General features: G+C 36.0%; 1 protein-coding gene and 1 long non-coding RNA gene across 5 annotated transcripts in view; one reads left to right on the top strand and one right to left on the bottom strand.

The window, feature by feature from the left end:
- Positions 1 to 3,762: 3,762 nt before the first annotated feature.
- Positions 3,763 to 8,795, bottom strand: LOC141565997 (uncharacterized). Its single transcript, XR_012489201.1, has 2 exons — positions 8,705 to 8,795; positions 3,763 to 6,729 (listed from the first exon to the last, which is right to left on the bottom strand). It is a non-coding gene; the product is annotated as an uncharacterized LOC141565997 (long non-coding RNA).
- Positions 8,796 to 12,134: 3,339 nt separating this feature from the next.
- Positions 12,135 to 20,827, top strand: part of TRMT11 (tRNA methyltransferase 11 homolog) — a 64,785-nt gene continuing 56,092 nt past the window's right edge. For 3 of the 4 annotated variants that reach the window (XR_012489199.1, XR_012489200.1, XM_074309909.1), the window contains exon 1: positions 12,136 to 12,258. Coding sequence is in view for 2 of the 4 variants with exons in the window: in XM_074309909.1 (XP_074166010.1) it covers positions 12,187 to 12,258 (72 nt within the window). In the remaining 2 variants the exon portion in view is untranslated. Of the gene's footprint in view, positions 12,259 to 20,827 lie in introns of all 4 variants that reach the window. The other variant, XM_074309908.1, reaches the window with a different exon arrangement.

Below are 20,827 nucleotides of genomic sequence, written 5' to 3'. Positions count from 1 at the left end.
TGTATATTATATATATTCATATTGTACATTGAGTATTTTAGTGTTCTTTTGTTTTATTGTGAGGAAATCCTAAAACCATAACCCATGATATATGTTAAAATTCCCTCAAATCTCCAGGATGAAGATTTAATAAGCCAAAAGACTAGGAAAACAGGATACAAGGTATCAGAACTGAATGTCACAGTACCTCAGTCCCTGTGGGCTCAGTAGTGGTTTCTTATTGTTAGAGAAAGAAAAGCACATAAAAGCTTTGCTTTAAGCAACTAATATGAACTAATATTTTTCCACAAAAAGAATCATTGTTAAGTTTTGTTGATTGTTCCCTCTCTATTTTACTAAAAGAGGGAATATTTCCTCAAGGAAAAGAACTAATTATATATTCCCATTTAAATAGTTTTGGATAGAGACATTTCCTTTATCCTCCTGCTGGGGATTTATCTTATAAAGTTGTAGTATGAAACACTTCTTTTTCTTACTTCTAAGTCCAGTTTTGATAATTCACTCATTTCTATTCAATAATCATTTATGAAGAATTTCAGAGTGGGAGGAGACCTTAGAGAGTATATACTTCAATCTGTATCCAAACAAGAATTTAATTGCCAACAAAACCCCAAAATGTTCCTTTGCTTGACATTCTTGTGTGGCTGTTCATTCTAAATTGTTAGAAAGTTTTTTTCTTTATCAAACTATGACTTCCACTCATTGCTTTTAATTCTTCCTTCCAGGGCCAAACTGGAAAAACAAACAAACAAAAACCCAATCCCTTTTCCACATGATAGACCTCCAGATAATTGAAGATAGTGTTCCTGTTCTCCCTAAGCCTTTTCTTCTCTGGGTTAAACATCTTTGATTCATTATACTAACCTGTGTATGGGATCTTGAATTCCTTCAGTCTCTTGATCCCTTTCCAATTTATCAATGTCCTTCCTAAAATTCAGATTCCCAGAATTAAATATAATTCTTCAAATGTAGCTGCTTATTTCCTTCCTCCATTTCTCCCTTTCAGATCTCTTCTACTTCCACATCTCTTATCTTTCCCATTTCTGATTTTAATCTCTTCTACCTCTTGTCCTTTCAGTGATCTCAAGATGTACCTTAGCTATTCAAAGTATACCACCCCAATGAAGCCTATTCAATTATTTTAAAATTCCCTCCCTCTCTTCTCCTGATCTTGATTGCAATTCCTGTTATCTTTCTGAGTGCTACTAAGTAAGTCACTTCTTGAGTTAAGATATCTGTTAGTTTAGAAGTCTACAAAACTTAGCTTGTCTCACATCAGTTCAATCAATCCAATTCAATCCTGTTTAATTCCATCAGACTTTTCCTGTTTTATCTAGTGTCATTATATCTAATACCTATCCTTGATCTTAGGAAAGAAAGACAAAAAAGAGACAAAACCATGGAAGAATAGACATGTATATGCACCTCCATCTCCTCCTTTCCTCTTTTTATTTTTACTGTAGTAGAATTTAATATTATTGATATTTTCCTATCCATGGAAAATTATCCAATGTATATTTAGTTACATACTAATCGACACAAATTTCATCTACAGGGGTCTTTCATATGTGAAAAAAAGCCTTTTGACTGCTATATGAAAGGTTTTATGCCCTCTGTAAATATTGAGTAGAGAATATAATTTGGTTAACAAAATGAAAAATCCAGAGTAGTAAGATAAAGTTGAAGATTAATGATTGAAGATTCTTACCTCTATTAAACTCTTTAAAAAGTAAATTCGGGGGATGGCTAGGAGGAACAGTGGATAGAGCATCAGCCCTGAAGTCAGGAGGACCTGAGTTCAAATCTGGTCTCAGACACTTAACACTTCCCAACTGTGTGACCCCGAAAAAGTCATCTAACCCCAATTGCCTCAGAAAAAAAAAAACTGAAAACGTTGATTCATTTATATAATTTCTAGCAGTTACTTTTGAAATCACAACATATTTATGGTTAACACCATTGGTATATTGTTCACTATGCCTTTGGTATGGTGTTAGGTACTATGGGAGATGCAAAAGAAAGAAGAATTTCTTTGTACGATATTTTCACAATTGGCAGTAACTTCATTCATAAACGTCATTAATACACCATGTGACTGAAAGTAATGTTTCCATATTTATAAAATTGGGACAATAATATTATTTTGTAAAGCAGTTTGGTATAGTGGCTCCTTCTATTGATAAAAATCAAGGTTCAGACAAAAATATACATAGCTACTTCACCAAGTGAGGAATAAGATTAATAAATCATAAGGTGTTATATAAATGTGAATTATAATAAAATCCTTGGAGAAACATCTTTGTAATGTTTCTAATCATGTTTGGTTCCCTACTTGTTTTCAGGGAACTTCTCTGTTCTCTAAATTGTGGAGCAAGTCTGTACAATAAGAAAATGGTAGGTAAATGTGGGCTTCCAGAGAAGACAGAAAAAGAGGTAGGAAGAAAAAGAAGAAGGAAGTCTACAGATAAATACTGTATAAAATCTCCTTTTTTCCTCTCTTTTATTTTCCCTTCTTATTGTTTCCTTTTCAATTTTTCTTTTCTCTATTCCTTTTTTTAAGCTTTCACAATTGGAAATCTAGCCAGCTAGGAATAGATTTCTGATTTATTAAATTTTTATTATGGAGAGATATGTTGTTTGCATTTTTGTTAACTTTAGTTCAATTCAGCAATCATTTATAACATAGTACAAAACACCAGGTTGCATACTGTGGATATAAAGATGAAATAAGAAAATGGAAATAAAGTAGAATAATTTGTCTATCTCACTTTCTAAAGGGAGGATTTTTTTTTTTTTTAACCTATTAAAAGGGAGAGATTAGGGCAGCTAGATCGCTCAGTGGAAAAAGCACTGGTCCTGAAGCCAGGAGGATGTAAGTTCAAATCCAACCTCAGACACTTAACACTTAGTAGCTGTGTGACCCTGGGCAAGTCACATAACCCCAGTTGCTTCTCCCCTCCCCCCAAAACCATAAAAATAAATCACACAAAAAACCATCACCATCACCACCACAACAAAAACCCAAACAAACAAAGGTTTGAGAGATTAAAACCAAACAAAACTGCACAATAATACTAAAATCAAAATTAAAAAGAATAACAGAATGGAACAAAATATTTGAATCAATGAATGAAAAACTATTTATTAAGTGCCTGTTAAATGCTAGACACTGTCCTAAGTGCTAAGGGTACAAATTCAAAAGATAATACCCTTAAGGAGCTTGCCTGCTGATGTGGGATAACAACACCATAGAGCAGGTGTGGCCACTAAAGGAAATTTTTGTTTGGGAAGTCACCAGAATGGTGAAGAGTCATATGACAGTCAATCACAATTTCCTTTTCAGGTGTGATAGAAATATGATGGAAAGAATTGTTCAAAATTATATATAAAGACCCCTGTTAGTCAGCTGTGAATTAGATGGTCAAAGGAGAAGAACAATTTAAAAAGAGTAAGCACAAACTAATAATCATTGAAAAATGTTCCCTCTATCAAATAGATGCAAATTAAAACAACTTTGAGGTACCACTTCATACTCTACAAATTGACTAAAGTAATAAAAAGTAAGAAAACTCAATTCTAATAAGATTACGAAGAAATGGGTACGTTTAATGATTTCTGGTGAAACTGGAAATCAGTGGATTCTATTTGGAAAGTGACCTAGTAGTATATAGCAAAAATTAGGAAGTGAATGAGCATGAGAAATTTTAAGAACATAATGCAAGAACATCCTAGTCAGGAAAATAATTTCTCCACATTCTCTTCTTTATAACCACTAAATAAGATTTAATTATTTTTAATTTTAGAAAAAAAGGATATTTAAAAATTTCCAGATTCTTGATGGGGCATTTCATAATAGCCATTGTTCTACATTTTGTGGTACCACGATTCTCCTGTAGTTTAGTGTCTTAGCTTTAGTGATGAAAAATCTTTTGACAATTTGCAAAGGAATTTTTTTTTTACCCTGTGTTAAACAAGAAGTAAAGAGAATGATTCATAAACATAACTTATATTTGCATGAGTATTATGCAAATTTCACATATATTAGATTATTTGATTTTCAAAATAACTCAATGATAGGTGAGATAGATAGGTATCTTCTGTGACATTAAAATTAATAATCAGATGCTCACCTCTTTGATTTCATTGATATGGATATTCACTTTAGTGATGCAAATAGCAACCCATCCATACTTGTCCATTCTATGCTACTTAGGAGTTACAGGGCCTAGATTTAAATCCTGTCTTTAACCTTTACTTATATGACTTTAGACAAATCATTGACTTTTTCTGGGCTCCAATTTTCTCATCTGTAATATGACAGAATTGAAATAAGTGGCCTTTGAAGTCCCTTCCATCTCTGGAATATTATGGTAAGTTTAGCACAGGGAGTTCAGCCAAATGCTCACAACTTTCTGGACTTTCTTCTAAAATAAAGTGAACATGCATGTTTTCTACTTGCCATCCTTCATTCATCTTTAAGTGACTGGCACATCTGAGTCCATCATTGAGATTTTATTGGTTTTGGACTTTCATTGTTATAGGGAGGGAACTTCCAGTGATGAAACTCTCTTTACCAATGCAGACTGCCACTTGCTCTGTAATTTAAAATCTTTGATTTGCTGAGGACATTCAGAAACTAAGTGACTTGTTTGGGGTCACACAGAAAATATTTTTCACATGTGGGAATTGAATGCAAGTCTTCCTGATTCAGAGGCTCACAGAAGTGTGAAACTCAAGGTCCATTGGTCCTATTTGCCAGCAAAACTTTGAGCCCAAAACCAGATTAAAATGTAATTGGGAAATATTTGACAAAATAAATGGAAATACAATAAAACATAGTTTTAACTTATTGTTTCTATGTTAATATGCAGGTTTCAGGGATCTAATTCTATTTGAGTTTGATTTGAGTTTGACACTATTGAATTAAACTAAACTATCTCTTATCACCAATATTAGCTAAGCAGAATTTGATATTTTCATTATAAATTAGACCTTGGGAATTCCATGATAATTCCTAAAATATGTCCAAAAATATTTAAGAGAAATGTATGATTTCTGATTATAATACCTCCAAATTTGACAAGCTTGAACATTACATTTTCTGAATTTACAAGAGAACAAACTATTGTGAGGTAAATATTTACAAAAAACTCAAACAAAAAACCCAACTCAGACCTAAGAACCTCAGTTTCTTTTTGTATGTTTCACTTGCCAACTAAGTGTCTGTATTTCTTTCATATGTGTGTGATTGGTCCTTCGAACTTCTCAAAAGAGAAATAGCTACTGGGTCACATTAAAGAGAGGCAATCTGGACATCTGCTTGTTTTATTGCTTTGAGACCACATTCATCCCTAGGAGCATGCAGCATATTCATTCCTCCAAGGTGGGAGTTTGGAAAGGAGTTGAAGGAAATTTGTGAAGGATATGGCTGTGGGGAGAGGCTTCTCTACTTCATGTATTACAGACTGTAGACACTAAGGTTTCTCTCCTCTGTCCTGTGAGGCTGGACTTTAGTTGTTTGGTAGTCATTGAAGGCAGAAATAGTTTCAGTTCAGACCGTGGTGGCTGCAGATTCTTAAAGATTTGGTTCCTCTGGTGATATGTTGCAGTAAGGCAACATGAAGGGAAAGCATCTTCTACAGTCACCCAAGGGGCTGTCCTCTGAAGGGAGTTCCAAGCTGAGAGCAGCAGCAAAAAAGGCAGGAATCTAGGCACTGACTCGACTTGAAACCTTCTATTCTAAGGAAGATAGTTAAGTTTGGACCATTGGAGATAAGAAAAACTTTTTTTCTTTTAAAAATTCATTTTCCTGACTTTATCCTGTATTTAAAAGCAAAGTTCCTTTTTACCATGTGATAGCATGTGATTTGTAGTAGCTGATTAGGGAGGAAGTTCAAATTGAAACAAATCGAGAAGCTATGAATGTTAGAGCAGTTCTAGACACCTGAGTGTAACAAGGGGCTTGTGGTTATTGTTCAGTCTTTAAGTCAACTCTTTATAACTCTGTGGACCCTAGCACACCAATATTGTTCATTGAATTTTCTTGTCAGATTGGAGTAATCCAACATTTTCTTCTCCAGTGAATTAAGGCAAACCAAATTTAAATGATTTACGCAGAGTCACACAGCTAATATGTATCTGAGGCTGGGTTTGAAATCAGTATTTTATCCACTGAACCACTTATCTTTGTCCAACAAGAAGTTATTATTCACAATTTATTTTATCTGAGTAATGTTATAATTACATCATCATCTTGTCCTTGCCAAAGCATTTCTCCTTCAAAATGAACCATTCCATGCTTTCTGGCTCTTAGAAGAAGTCCCACAACTTTATTGGAAATGGTTGCATACCTTTCAAAGAGCTGTTTGAATGTCATTCTGCTGCTTCCATCTTCTCCTTTTTCTCCATTATTTCTCAAGATCCAGCAGAGTTCTTCCAGCTCCTTCTCTACATGGACATGGGCATCTTTTCCTCTTTGCTCCGTTTTAGAACCTTTAGGAGGTCTCCCATAAGTGGGATCTCTTTTATTGACAACAATGGCTGGGGCATCATGACTGAATGGATTAGATTTCTGATAATCAATATGATTTTCGATCCAGCCCTGCCAGTTTTTCCTGAGGTCATCCACAGCATTCGGTGAGGTTGCAGCAGAGTGGACTCCACACTCTTTGTTTTTCTCCATTTCTTGAAAGGATCCAGATGACCATATGACAACTTTTTGATGTGAAACTTGACCAAAAAAAAAAAACAAAAAAAAAAAAGTAAAACAACTGGGGGGGGGGGGGAGAAACTGTAATAAAATTCAAATAGTCTTGTGAGACAGATACCCAAACTATTAGAATCTACTTTTTAATGCCATGTTAAAAAGTGGCAGTCAACTAGTCAGAGGTAAAGGACCAAGGGAAGAGCTACTACCAGGGTAACAGAGATCCTGGGCATTAGCATGAAACTGGCATGAAATGCATTCTTGAAGGAGGCCTCTAAGAGGGGGTAGTACTCAAGTGATTAAAAAAAAACAAAAACAAAAACAAAAACACTAACTCCAGCTGAAACTTGGGAGCTTTGTATTTCAATTTATTATTCTTCCTAACTAGATGCTGATCTTTACCATTTTTAGCTGGTGAAAGATTGCAAATGCAGTCTTACTAGTGGTCTTGCCATAGCAATTAAGAAGTCTTGATCAGCCTTGAGGAAGAAGTTGAAGTAGAATCTCTCAATTCCCTCTAATTGGGCTAATTTCCCCAGTGCCTTTCACTGTAGCTGCCATGTCTGTAGCCATGCTGTTTCAGAAAATTCAATCTTCACCTTTCCAAGATAGGGGGAGGGGCAGAAACTGTTTCCCTGGCTATTTCATTGAAAATAATAATTTTCCTTTTTATGTTGTATCTACTGCTAATATATTTGTTGGATCCTAAAAGTCTTGGTTCTCTTTTTCTGTTAAAACAATAGTTGAAAGCCATCAGAAACAAAAGTTAAGTATACTTTCATTTATATATGGTCTTTCTAAGTATACTTTCATTTATATACATTCTTCTTTCTCTGGGAAATCAGGCAAGACATAAATATAAGCATTCTGATGTGCTCTTTCCTTCCTCATTCCATGCTTTTATGTTGTTCTATGCTTCCCTTCCCTTCTCCCTCCTACCTCTCCAAATTTTGCCCATCCTTTAAAGTTTTGCTCTACTCCCACCTTTTCCATGAAGCCTTCTCTGGCTATTATAATTCTCATTGATCATTGATCTCCCTTGCCTCAGTACTCTCTTTCATCTTGCCTGCTCAATTTCATCATAAGCTTCGTGAGAAAAGATAGCATGTCTTGTAATTCTAGAACACTATTCAGAACATAGCAGGTCTCAATAGATACATGTTGACTGACTGATTGTGAAGACTGAAGAACTCAAAAAGACACATTATGATATGATGGTGTGCTGAGGTTGGGAGCAGAACCAAGGTTCAGTTTTAGAAAGTTGACTCCAAAATTTGAAGTGCCCTCCCTCTGCCACATTGCAGGGAATAATAAATAGAGGGAAATAAGTACTGCATGTTTCCATTCTTTCACTGCATCTGTCCTGTCTATAGCCACTCGGTTTCAGAAAATTCAATCTTTGCTTTTTTTAGATGGGGGAGGAACAGAAAATGTCTTCATAGCTATTTCACTAAAAGTTATAATGTTCCTTTTTATGTTGTATCTATTGCTAAAATATTTGTTGTATCCTAAAAGTCTTGGCTCTCTTTTTCTGCTAGATAGTTGAAAGCCATCAGAACCAAAAGTTAAGTATACTTTCATTTATATATGTTCTTCTTTCTCTGGGGAATCAAGCAAAATATAAATATAATCATAAAAAGAAAACCTTAGAAAATATTTCTAGATCTTTTTCCCTTTAAAAAATATTTTGGATTATATAGTATATTCATTCCTTTGCACATACGTTGCATCAGCCTTTTATAATAAACAGTGAGAAAGAAAAAATTCTTTACAGTTTTAGAACTCTCTTGATAGACATTCTAGCTAACAACATTATACTAGGAAAGCCATAAATAGTGTGATAAAAGATTGTGTCTGTTACCAAGAGTTGTTTTGTTGTTTGTTTGTTTGTTTGTTTTTTTAAAATATACATTCCTTATTCCCCAACTTCTAAATAAGGTAATCATAACAAATTACACAGGAACCTATTACATTGGATGTTTTTAGAAAATCACTTACCTTGGAATATCTTCAGTTAAGCCATATTCTTTTATTTGTTCATTTCAGCAGCAGGGATTAGTCTGTAATCTTTCTTCATCCTGGCACCTCTTCTCAATGCAGTAGATCTCATTTTAGATGGACAGTGGAACTGACCAATCTCTATAGAGCAACATATCTGTGATTAAAATAAGGTGGGATTTCTATATCCTTCTGCATTTTTAAGGTGGCTGAAGTTCAACATAGTTCAGAAGACTTGAATAGAAAACATTATTTACAGAGGACACTGTTTCCTGGTGTTTGTAAGTTTAGACTGTAACAAATAGTTTAAAAGATACATGAGAGAGAAACTGTGAGAGGATAATACAGAATTTGAGAGGGGGATATAGAATTTGAGAAGGGAAGATTCATGAGCAAAAACAGCTTCTTTTACCTTGAATATTTTTGTTATATTGTAGTATCATAGGATTTCAGAGCTAGAAGGAATCTTAGAGGTCCTCTTTTAGCCTAAGCCCAGTATTTTATAGAAGAGAAACTTTGTTCTAGTAAAATTCAAGGTCATAGAGCTGATGTTGGAAATAGAACTCAGCTGGAACATCCAATCAACAAATATTTATTATTAATGGTTTTGTCATTTCTTTCCAGATGATAGCCAAAATATATACATAATATACATGCAAATGTGAATATATATATATATGTACATATACAGTTCCTATTTCTCCTCTTAGCTGAAGTTCCATATTACTAATTGCTAATTGTATACTTTTTAAAATATACTATTTAAATTTTGATATCCCAAAGACATCTTAAACTAAGCATGTCCAATGGAGAGGTCATTATTTATCTCCCCTTCACCTTTTAAAAAAATTTCTCTATTTCTATAAAAAATGTGACCTTTTCCCCCAGTGGCTCTGGTTCATAATCCCAAGGTTAGTCTTGACTCCTGACTCTCCTTCACCTTACATTCCAAGAAGATTTTAAATCTTATTATTTTTACCTCTCTAACATCTCTCACATCTAATTCTTCACATTATAGCCTAGGACTTCCTAATCTATATTATTGCAATAGCCTCCTAATTGCTTTCTGCCTCAACAGTTTCAAGCTATCCTCTATATAGCTGCCAATTTTCCTCAAGTGCCAAATTGACCATGTAATTAATTCCTCCTACTAAATAAGGTTTTGCTATAGCCTCTAAGATAACATGTAGTTCTTTATTTAGCTTGTCCCAGTCTATCTTTCCAGCCTCATTGTATCTTATTATCTCTCCTTAATTTAGGGATGCAAACAAACTGTCCAGTTTTTCTCCTCATTCTCCACTTTATCTCTTAACTTGATTACTTCTCTTTAGCCATCCCTTGTTCCTGGTATATATTTTTTTCTCTTTGTTTCACAGAATCTCAAGCACCCACTCCCTTTCTCAACTTCTGGTGTCTTCCCTCTCAAACTACCTTGAATTTAACTACTTTGTATTTACTTTTATTTATTAATCTTTATATTTATCCTACTTGCCCTTATAAATAAACTTATCTCACTTGTTAGAAATTAAATTCCTTGAGAGTAGGAATTGTTTCATTTTATTTGGATCTTCAGTTTCTGGTACAATGCCTGACACTTAATAAAGAGGAACACATATCATTACAACACTCTATCCTCCTCCACAATATTTTTAAAATAGGAAAATAGTGTGATGTTCATGCATATTACAGTAGTTATTAATATTTATTCCTAGAGCAAAATTCCAGTCTGTCAGCCTTTGTCCCAAGGCTCCTGAGAAGAGGTTTCCTGAGAGAGGTTGGAACGGGGAGTAGGAAAGGGTGACTTTCTTTCTCTCCACCCCAGCAGCTTGTCATCTGCAAGGTCAGGGCAGCTAAAGTAGAAACTTGACTGGGAGGGATAAGCTCCCGGACTATCTTTTCTGCTTGATTTCTTTCCTGAGCATTGTATCATAGCAATGATTCTCAGATGGTGTTTGCAATCTTGGAAGCATCATCATGTTTAGGAAGCTGGAACTTCTGGATTCCTCTGTTAGAACTTAATGGCTGCAGTAGGTGTTCTAATATTGTATAGGATGACCACCAATAAGAGGAGTTACAGATGAGGCCTAAATTATTAGATCACATGGACTTGGAGGGGAATTATCTGGACCATGCAGAGCCAAGATGAAATACTTAAGCAGGACAACCTCCTCCCCGCCCCCCCCCAACTGCTTCATGAGTATAGGATCTTTTCAGAATAATAGTTGTTTTTTTTTTTTTTTTTTAATGAAGGAAATGCTAATTTTCAGTTAGAGGTTAGTAAAAATAAAGATGTACAATAATTTTTGTCTCTAGCCAAATTCATGGACCCTCCAAAATCTATCCAGGTTAAGAATTACTGTCTTAGACCAATAAAGTAAATTATTAGATTTGATTTTTTTGGAGATGTATGTAACATTGGCAGGATGGGATGGGGGGATTACATTTTTGTAGACAATGAAAGTCCTTCAGGTCAAGGACTTGCATTTAATATATTATAATGTCAGTTTTTACTGATATGTATCAAAATTATAGATGTGAAATTAAGATTAACTGTACAATAAACAAATACAGAAGATGGGAGTGAATTGTTACTGTCTGGTCTTTATTAGGTTAAACTTGTTTCTTGCTCATTGATTACTCGATCAACGAATATTTATTTTTTAAAAAATTTCTAATTTCCAGATAATGAGAATACACATTTTCATCCTCATATTTCTGTTAATTAGGAAGTTCTTTATTAATTCATTTAATAATCTGGTACATATTTTGCAGACTCCTTTGTTTTTTTTCTGTACCCCTGCAAAAAAATTTAGTTCTTTGGTTACAGTTAATCACTACAGAGTAGACAGTGTCCTCTGTAAAGAGAGAGAGCAGATTCTCTATTAGGTCTTCCAGTTCTAACATTCTATAATTCTATATCTTTTCAAGGAACAAGAACTGCAAAAGCGTGAGAATATACACGGCAGATTATGTTCTGCTTGCTTGGTAAATTACAGATTGATTTTGCTTAGTTCTTTTGAATTCATTTTAAATCCCTGATTATTTTGTCTCAGTCTTGCTAGTTTACCCAAGATGCTGGAATGTCTGTAATGTTTGCAAGAAGGGGGGCCTTAGAATACGGGATACTGCACAAAAATCCAAATTCACTGGCTTAGCTTTAAAAAATATATATATATATATATTTATTCATTATTTGGGATGGCTTTTTGCGAGATGAGAGGGATCCTGGAGAAATCTAGGAGACACGAAAACAAAAGAGCACTAAAAATCTCTTAGACATAAATGTTGGTTAAAGGGCGAAGTAGTGGGTAGTGGATGCTACGGGAATATATTCTAGGATCAGACTCTCTTCTAACGTTAGCAAATCTCCCCAACATAAGGCGTGGCCTCTGATTCCCCTGACCACGCCCAGGCACCGTCCCCGCACATGCGCAAGAGGTGGCCTGAGGGGGTGGTTGTGGCGGCGGCGGCGGCGGCGGAACATGGCGCTTCCCAGCACGCTGAACCGATACTTGCTGCTTTTGGCGCAGGAGCACCTGGAGTTCCGGCTGCCGGTCAGTGCCGCGCTTCCTCCTCGGGTAGTTTGAGAGTGGGAGGTTGGAGAGGAGGGGCGGTGCGTGCAGCTTCGTCGCGCAGGGCGGGGGTGGTCGCGGGGGCGGGGCTCCTGGGGTGGGGGACGGGGGAGATGGGGAGCAAAAGGAACGCGCGTGCGCGTGCCGGGCTGAGTGTGCCCCCCCTGCTTCCTACTGCTTAATTTTAGGCTCGCGACCCTGTACCCTCGTGTCTCTTCAGCCAAACTTGAGAGGCCCTTTAATTCCTCCGCCGGGCCAGGTTCCGGGGCTTTCAGGGAAATAAATCCACACTAGGGATAGTTCCAAGTTCTACCGTTCTCCGGACTTTCGCGTCGTCCATCTAGCATTTTAGTGGGGTACGGTGCTCGGTCGGTATCGAGTCGGCGGGGCACAAGTGGAAAGAACGCTGGATTTGTAGTTCATTTCCCAGCCCTGATATTCATTTCGAATGTAGCTGACCAAGCGCTTCACCTCGTTTGCTCATTTATAAAATGTTTGCTGCCAGGTGTGCGGTACGATGTCCGTCAGGAAAAATGTGACTTCAAATCCTGACAGGCGCCCCAGCGTGTCACTTACAGTCGCATTTTAAGCACGTTTTTTCCCATGTACCTCTCTACATTGTTGAGAGGATCAAACACTTACAGCATGTAATATGTTACTACATCGAATCGGCGGTCGTGGTTTGTTTTTTTTTTTTTTTTTGGAAAGGATATAATGATTTATCTTTTCCTTCCGCTGCTCGTTTTATAAGTGAGTAAACTGAGGCTGGCAGGGTTAAGTGACTCGCCTAGGGTCACTTAGCTGTAAGCGTCCCAGTTTGGATTGGTTCCCATCTTCCTGATGTCCCTGGGGGCTAGCCAATGAGAATTGAAGGGGAGGAGATTAATGCCAGACACTTTGAAGGTAGAATCCTAAAATAGTATCTGAAGGGATGTTCAAAGCTTTGAAGGAGGAGCAGCCAGAGAACCCGAGAGAGGAGAAGCTGATCAGCTGCTGCAGGCCAGAAAGGATGAGTTAGTAAAAGACCAGTGCAATGGACAATGCAGAAGTTGCTGATAATTTTGATAAGCTTAAATGCCATTTTCTGGAGGCTTTTTCTGAGTCACTTAGCTACACTAGCTAAGGTTATCGTGTTTCTGCTATGTGTTTTGAATATACTTCTATATAAGTATCTTTTGGCAGAATTATAAGCTTAGAGCCCAGAGTGTAGGCTATTTTCAAAGAATTTAAGTGAGAAAGAAAGGATAGCTATAGTAGGACATAGCGATGGGTGAAAGAATAATCTAGTGACAGTCTTTAATGTTGGTGAATCCTTGGGCAACAGAAGGAAGCACTAGAGCAGATTAAAGGTTAGGGAGAGGGGGATGGAGGGGAGTTTACTAGAGAAGGTAAGAGGGAATGGGATCAAGGAATTATGTAAAAGAGATGCCCCTGCAGAAAAGAAGGGCTGTAATTCAAAGACTTACATAAAAGAGGGGATCATCAAAATGACCTTAAGGGCAATAGAATGGTATCTTCAGAGAGATCAAAGGAAATATTATCTTTGAGAGTTATAGATGAATTTTACTCATAGTAACTATTCATATAGTTGGTTGTTTACTTTTATATCCTTCCTTCTTTTTTCCCCCTGATAATCATTGCCCTTTACCTTAAAGACATGACAACACCATTCCTTCCTCTAAATTATCTGACATGACAACACCATTCCTTCCTCTAAATTATCTAGTTTCCAATCCCAACCAATCTGAGATTTCATTTAAAAAAGCTACAATCTGGTCTTTTTAAAGTGGTATTCTCACTTTGAGACATAGCTAGGCATAATGGAAAAAAAAAAAGTTAAATATGGACTCAGAAAACACTTAGGTTTAATCTCACCTGTTATATCTATACGTTTTTGACCATGGCAAATCTGTTTTTCTCTTCAAAGTTTCAGGCAACTTATTTAGACAGTTGCCTAAGACTATAAATTGTGGTTGGATTTTTATGTCGGTTAGTGGAGGAAATTTTCACATTTGAAGATCCTGTTTTAATGACATCATGGGTGTTTGACTTATTGATGGGTATTAATAGAAGTGACTAGTTGGTCTACTCAGTGGTCCTTAAGCTTTTTAAATAGGGGGCCAGTTCATTGTCCCCCAGACTGTTGGAGGGCCGGACTATAATAAAACAAAAACTCACACTCTGTCTCCGCCCCTCAGCCCATTTGCCATAACCCGGCAGCCGCATAAATGTCCTTTGGCCCAAGGGCTATAGTTTGAGAACCCCTGGTCTACATGGTAAATCTCTTAAGGACTGGTTGTAAATTATGTCTCAGATACATAATCCAGGAAGACAACATACCTTCTAATTATCCAAGTCAGGTCTACAAGCCTTCTGGCTTCTTGAATGGGGGGACTAGTAAATGACCACAAGGTGTAGAGAAAATGATATTGATGCTGTTTGAGTAGTCTAGATTCCTGGTGGTCTAGAGGTTAGTGGCTATAAGAGAGTTGTTGAGAGTCCCCTCTAAATTGGCCACAGGTTTTAGGAGTGAAAGAATTGACTCATTCCCGAAATAATTTGTTGCAAAATGAAAGTTTATTGTTAGATAGTGTTATGGGCCAGAACTTGAAATAAGGTGCTAATTAAGTGGAATTGAAGAGATAGTGGTTAAATCTAGTTTAGCATTGATTTAATCCTACAACAAATAATGGTTTCCTAGTGATGTAATGATTGGTGTATACTCAGTGTGGAACATATAAGGAGAGAGCTGTCAGGGCCAGAAAGAACAGGCGCACTAGAAGCTCTTGGAGGCCGAGACCTTTGTGCTGGCTGAAGGCTGAAGTACAAACCTTTGAATTCAGAGACAGTTGAGGAGATTCAGAAGCCAAAGAAGGCAGTGGAGCAGAACTAAGGAAGACAGAGAAGTGGTGGCAGGCTGTCCTGTGGAGAACACTGAAAGCAAGATCCTGAAGGCTCCAGAAAACTAGCCGAGCCCCAAGTGAAGGAGACAAGACTTTGAAGGAGACAGTAAAGGATTTGGACTTAAACTCCTGGCTGCATTTGGGGTGATTACACTGAACTGAAATGAAGGCTGCCTCTAGAAGCCCCCCCAAGAAACCTGCTCCCAGAGAACATTACATTTTAGAGAAGAATATTACAAGATAGAAATCAGTTTACCCAGAGACTGATTTCTATAGTGGAAGATCTATAGAAAATAAAGTTTTGCACTGAGAATGCAGTTCTCAGTGGACAGAAAGTCCTAGCAGCAAAGGGAGCTGCCAAGGTCCATCTGCAAAGGACTTTAGTTGATGGAAGCTATTATAGTGAGTGTCTTGGTGGGGGCTGGGACAGCCCAGATCTCCTATTGTAATTAACAACACTTCAAAGGGATGCTTTTGACCAGGATTTGTAATTGAATAGAGGCTCTGGCATCCTGGAAAAATAACTTATCTAGGGAAGATATGCCTCAGCCAGGAGGAGCTGAGAATCTGAAAGGGATCACAGATCAATAGGAAATACAGTTTCTTAAAGGGATCAAAACCTGCTTAGGTATTACTTTTGGTATTAGAGGATCTGAGTTTTAATCCCAGCTTTTTTTTTTCTTCATGGAAAAATTAACTTTCAATTGGCTTTTAATAGATGGTCAGGAATTCTGTGAGTGAGCTGGGCAGAGGGAGAGCATTCTAGGCTTAGGGAATCAAAGGTATCAAAGTATAATGTATGTATTTAGATACTCATTTTTGCAAGAATGTGTGGAAGGTTGAGGATTAGAAAGATAGGGTGAATTAGATTGTAGAAGGTCTTGAATGCCAGGCAAAAGTATTGACTGTGGGGATTGAGGGAAGTCATAGAGTCAAGGATGATCCTGAGATTTTGAATGCTGATGATTAGAATGGATGGTTCATAGGAGGGCCAGATTTGGGAGAGAAAAGTTCTTTATTTCTTGTCAGTTGTCTTCAACACAATATAAAATTTATTTCAATGAATATTTGTTTTTTTTTTTTTTTTTTTTAATATGCAAGGGTCATTTCTTTCTCTCAGTTTATAGAAGATATATATTCAGCCTTTATATCCCATAAGTTGACTGATCTTTTTTTTTTTTTTTTTTTTTACTTTTCACAATCTCATCAATTATTATTATTATTATTATATTTTTTAAAATTTTAACTAATTGAGCTAATGCCCTAATTCAATTTCTGATTATCCCTTGTCTGGATTATTATAATAGCTTTCTAATCAGTTCCTAGGCTTCTAATCTCTCTGTTCTCTAGTCAGTCTTCTACATATGTACTACAATTATCTTTTTTTTTAGATATAAATCTGATCACTTCCCATCTTAAAAAATCTTTAATGAGTCCTAGGATTGTCTCTAGGATAAAATGCAGGTCTATCACTATGGCATTTAAAGTAGGTCACATTCTGATTTTAAGAGGAAGTACATTCTCAGAAACTATTAGATGCAACTGAATTCCAACAAAAGCAAAGAGTCAATTGAAATGGATGAATATTTGCAAAAATCTGCTAAATTCCTATTTAAAAAACAAACAAAAAAGAATCCAAACAATCCAATCCCAGAAATTGAAGAAGCAACAAATGGAGTGAATTTTAATGAACACATATGTGTGTGTGTGTATATGTATATATATTTATTTACTTGATCCCTAAAATCAAGTCAATAAGCACTATTAATTAGTGAGAAGCATTGCCCTGTACAATCAGAAAGACAGTCCCTGCTCTCAGGACCTTATATTCTTAAAAAAAAAAAAAAAAAGAAGAAGACAAAGTGCTTCTTGGAGAGCCCTAGGCCTTATTAAAATAGAGATTCTATAGGAGCCAGCCATTGAGAGGGGGGAGGATATTAGAACAAAGAGTATTTCCAATGTGATATATCCAAGGATATACTGAAATTTCCAAGGTAAAGAAAGTGCTTTGTTTAGAAAATAGGGAAGAAAGATATCTTTTATTTGATTTCTTTGTAAATCCAGTATTATTCTAAAGAGAAAAAATAGAGACCAATAATACTAGTTAATATTGATACAGCATTTTCAATTAAATATTGGCAAAATGGCTATAGCATAGATAAGCATTACAGATTTTTCATTGTGACAGGGATGGAATCATACCAGAAATAAATATATGAATGAATGAAAATGTACAAATTAAGTGCTCATCATGTGGCAGCCTGCTTATTAAGAGTTGGAGAATCTAATAAAAATAGTCTGGATAGTCCATACCTTTGAGATACATTTTGAGAGAGGAAGAGGAGTGGTGTACCAGGAAGACTAGAAGAGTATTTTGGACTTAGAAATAAGTGAGAATATGATTCAGTCCTTATTGTAAATCCTGTTTTGGTTAGTAGTGTAATTTCATTCCTGTTCTTAGAGCTAGAGATGAAAGGAAGGGAAGAAGGAGCATGAGAGCAGCTCTGCTTGGGTATGACTAAAACATGGCAACATAGGTCTTGGTCTCAGTAAAGTAAGGAGAATGTTCAGTAATCACAAACCTAGAGTCCCCATGTGGGCATTTGAGTTCCCAGTTTGAAATGTAAGGATGCTTCAATTTAGGAAAGTGATTTGTATAACTAATAATAATAAAAATCACTATTTGGCTTAATCAGACTTGTCATATTACTCTCCTCCATGCAGTTTGTTCTCCAGCTAAAGTAGCCTAATTGCAATTTCATGGATAAAGCATCCAGTCTTTTACCTTGTGTGTGCCATGTTTATCATTATTCTTTTCTCACCTTTGCTGCCTATGATTCTTAGCTTTCTTCAAACCCAGCACCATTTAGTTTTCTACAGAAAATCTTGCCTGATCTCACTTCCTCCTCCCAATCCCTGTGGTTAGGAATTCTTTCTCCTTTTTCAGATTACCTTCAATCTATTTATTTGTATATATTTATATCTATCTCTATATTGTATTCTCTTGTAGGATTTAAGCCTGGGAATGTTGCCTTTTTTGTTTTGTTTGGTTTTTGTTTTTATATCCCTAATACCTGATATAATGTTTTGCACAAAATAGCTTTTTAAAAAAAATTTAAAGGTGAAAATACAATACTTTTATCCACATTCAGTCCCCATAGTTCTCACTCTGGATGTGTATGGCTTTCTCCATCAAAAGTCTATTGGAATTACCTTGAATCAACTCATTGTTGGAAAAAAAGCAAGTCCATTACAGTTGATCATCACATAATCTTGTTATTACTGTGTACAATGTTCTTTTGGTTTTGCTCGTTTTACTTAGCATCAGTTCATTTAAGTCTCTCCAGAATTTCTGAAATCAGCGTGTTCATCATTTCTTATAGAACAATAATATTCCATTATGTTCATATACCATATCTTATTCAGTTATTCCCTCAACTGATGGACATCCACTTAGTTTCTAGTTCTTTGCCACTACAAAAAGAGCTGCTACAAACATTTTTGTACATGTGGGTCCTTTTCCCTTTTTTATGACCCTTTTGGGATAAAGACCCAGTAATGACACTGCTGGATCAAAAAGCACGCACAGTTTGATAGCCCTTTGGGCATAGTTCCAAATTATTCTCCAAAATGGTAAAATTATTTCACAGTTCCACCAACAATGTATTAGTGTCTCAGTTTTCCCATATGCCCTCCAACATTTATCATTATCTTTTCCTGTCATCTTAGCCAATTTGAAAGGTGTGAAGTGTAAGAGGGCCTTCCAACATCCCCTCCCCCCCAGCCTTGGACATCCCACAAGGTACAGCTCAGGTAATCTGAGGGTAGTCTTGTAAGGGTGAACAAGATGGCGCTGGGAGGAAGGGGATCCCAACCAAAGGAGCAACATGGCAGTTCCCAGGAGAGGCGTGCGGGACCTTAGAGGACAGTACCTTGAATATATTAATTAGGAAAGGAATACACACATCATATCTACTTGTAGCTTCCTGTAGAGAATCATGTATCTACTAAAGGCTAGAATGTGATTACATATGAAGTAGTAACTAGAAATAAGCACTAAGATGATAAAAAGACCTGCAGTCTTTGTAATAAATAGAGTCTTACACCACCCTGGCTCTTGCCCCCTCATTACTCACAGTCTTTGCCATTCAGGTGGACAGGCAGTGCTGGTCACATAAGGCCTGTTCCACTCAGGAGTTGGGGCTGTGACCCCTAACAGTGACCCCTAATAGTCAAGTGGTACTTTAGAGTTGCTTCAATTTGTGTTTCTCTAATCAGTAGTGATTTAGAGCATTTTTTCATATGACTAGAAATGGCTTACATTTCTTCATCTGAAAATTGCCTTTTTATAACCTTTGCTCATTTATCAATTGGGGAATGAGGTCTTTATCAGAAATATGGTTGTAAAATCTCCCCCCTCCCATTTGTTGCTTCTCTTCTAATTTTGTCTGCATTGGTCTTGTTTGTACAAAACCTTTTTAATTTAATGTAATCAAAATTATCCATTTTGTACTTCATAATGTTCTTTAGTTCTTTGGCTATAAATCTTTTTTATTATATTAGCTCGGTCTACCCACGAGTACTTGATATTCTTTTAATAGTTCAGTTCTAACTTTATCTGTATTTTTATTTGACTTTTATATGTTTTGTAATTGTGTTCATATAATTTTTGGCTTTGTCTTGGCAGATAGACACCCAAATATTTTATATTATCACTGTTATTTTAAATGGGATTTCTTTTTCTATTTCTTGCTGCTGGATTTTGTTAGTAATATATAGAAATGCCAATGAATTATGTGGGTTTATTTTATATCCTATAACTATTTTACTAAAGTTGTTCATTGTTTCTAGTAGTTTTTTAGTTGGTTCTTTAGGATTCCCTAAGTATGCTGTTATATCATCTTCAAAAGTGATAATTTTGTTTACTCTACTTCCTTCAATTTCTTTTTCTTCTCTTATTGCTAAAGCTAACATTTCTAGTACAATATTTAGTAGTAGTGGTGATAATAGGCAATCCTGTTTCACCTCTGATCATATTGGGAATGTTTTTAATTTATCCATAATAGCTTTTTAAAAAATATATTCTGAATTTAAACACTGAATGTAATGATCATTTCCAGCACAGTAGGAAACATAGTAGAATAGGAAAAGGGGATGAATATCATATGAAATCGTGGGTTTTTATTTTGTATAGCTTTTTAGTTTTTGAAAATTTAAAATAAGTGCAATCTGTAACTTTCAAGGTTGTTCTGCTTGTCAGTGATTCCTTTTGGCCTTCTCTTCTCTTCTGGAATTCTTTTATTAAAAGATTGAATCTTCCTATCTCACCCAAAATTGGATTAGGTTGTGCTCAGGCCTGCTCCAGTCAACTGAGATATTTGTTTTAGATGTGGATGTGTTTGTTCATTCTTATTCCAACTGTTCTACCCTTTCTGCTTCTTCACTTCCCTCATGTTCTCAACATATTAATCTGAATTTGGTGTAGACTTCCATTTGACTTAACATTCATCATTGTTGGTCATATTAGAGCTTTGTAAATTTTTGTTGGGTTGAACTAAAATGATGAAGAATATACTAAATGATTTCCACTTTCCCAAAGAAATATGTCCAGTTATCTGCTGTAAAGGAGAACATTTATAATAGTTACT

Source organism: Sminthopsis crassicaudata, chromosome 4, assembly GCF_048593235.1.
Source record: "Sminthopsis crassicaudata isolate SCR6 chromosome 4, ASM4859323v1, whole genome shotgun sequence".
Classification (NCBI taxonomy): Eukaryota; Metazoa; Chordata; class Mammalia; order Dasyuromorphia; family Dasyuridae; genus Sminthopsis; species Sminthopsis crassicaudata.
Note: the sequence above shows the minus strand (reverse complement) of the source record. Positions and strands in the feature narration are given on the sequence as shown.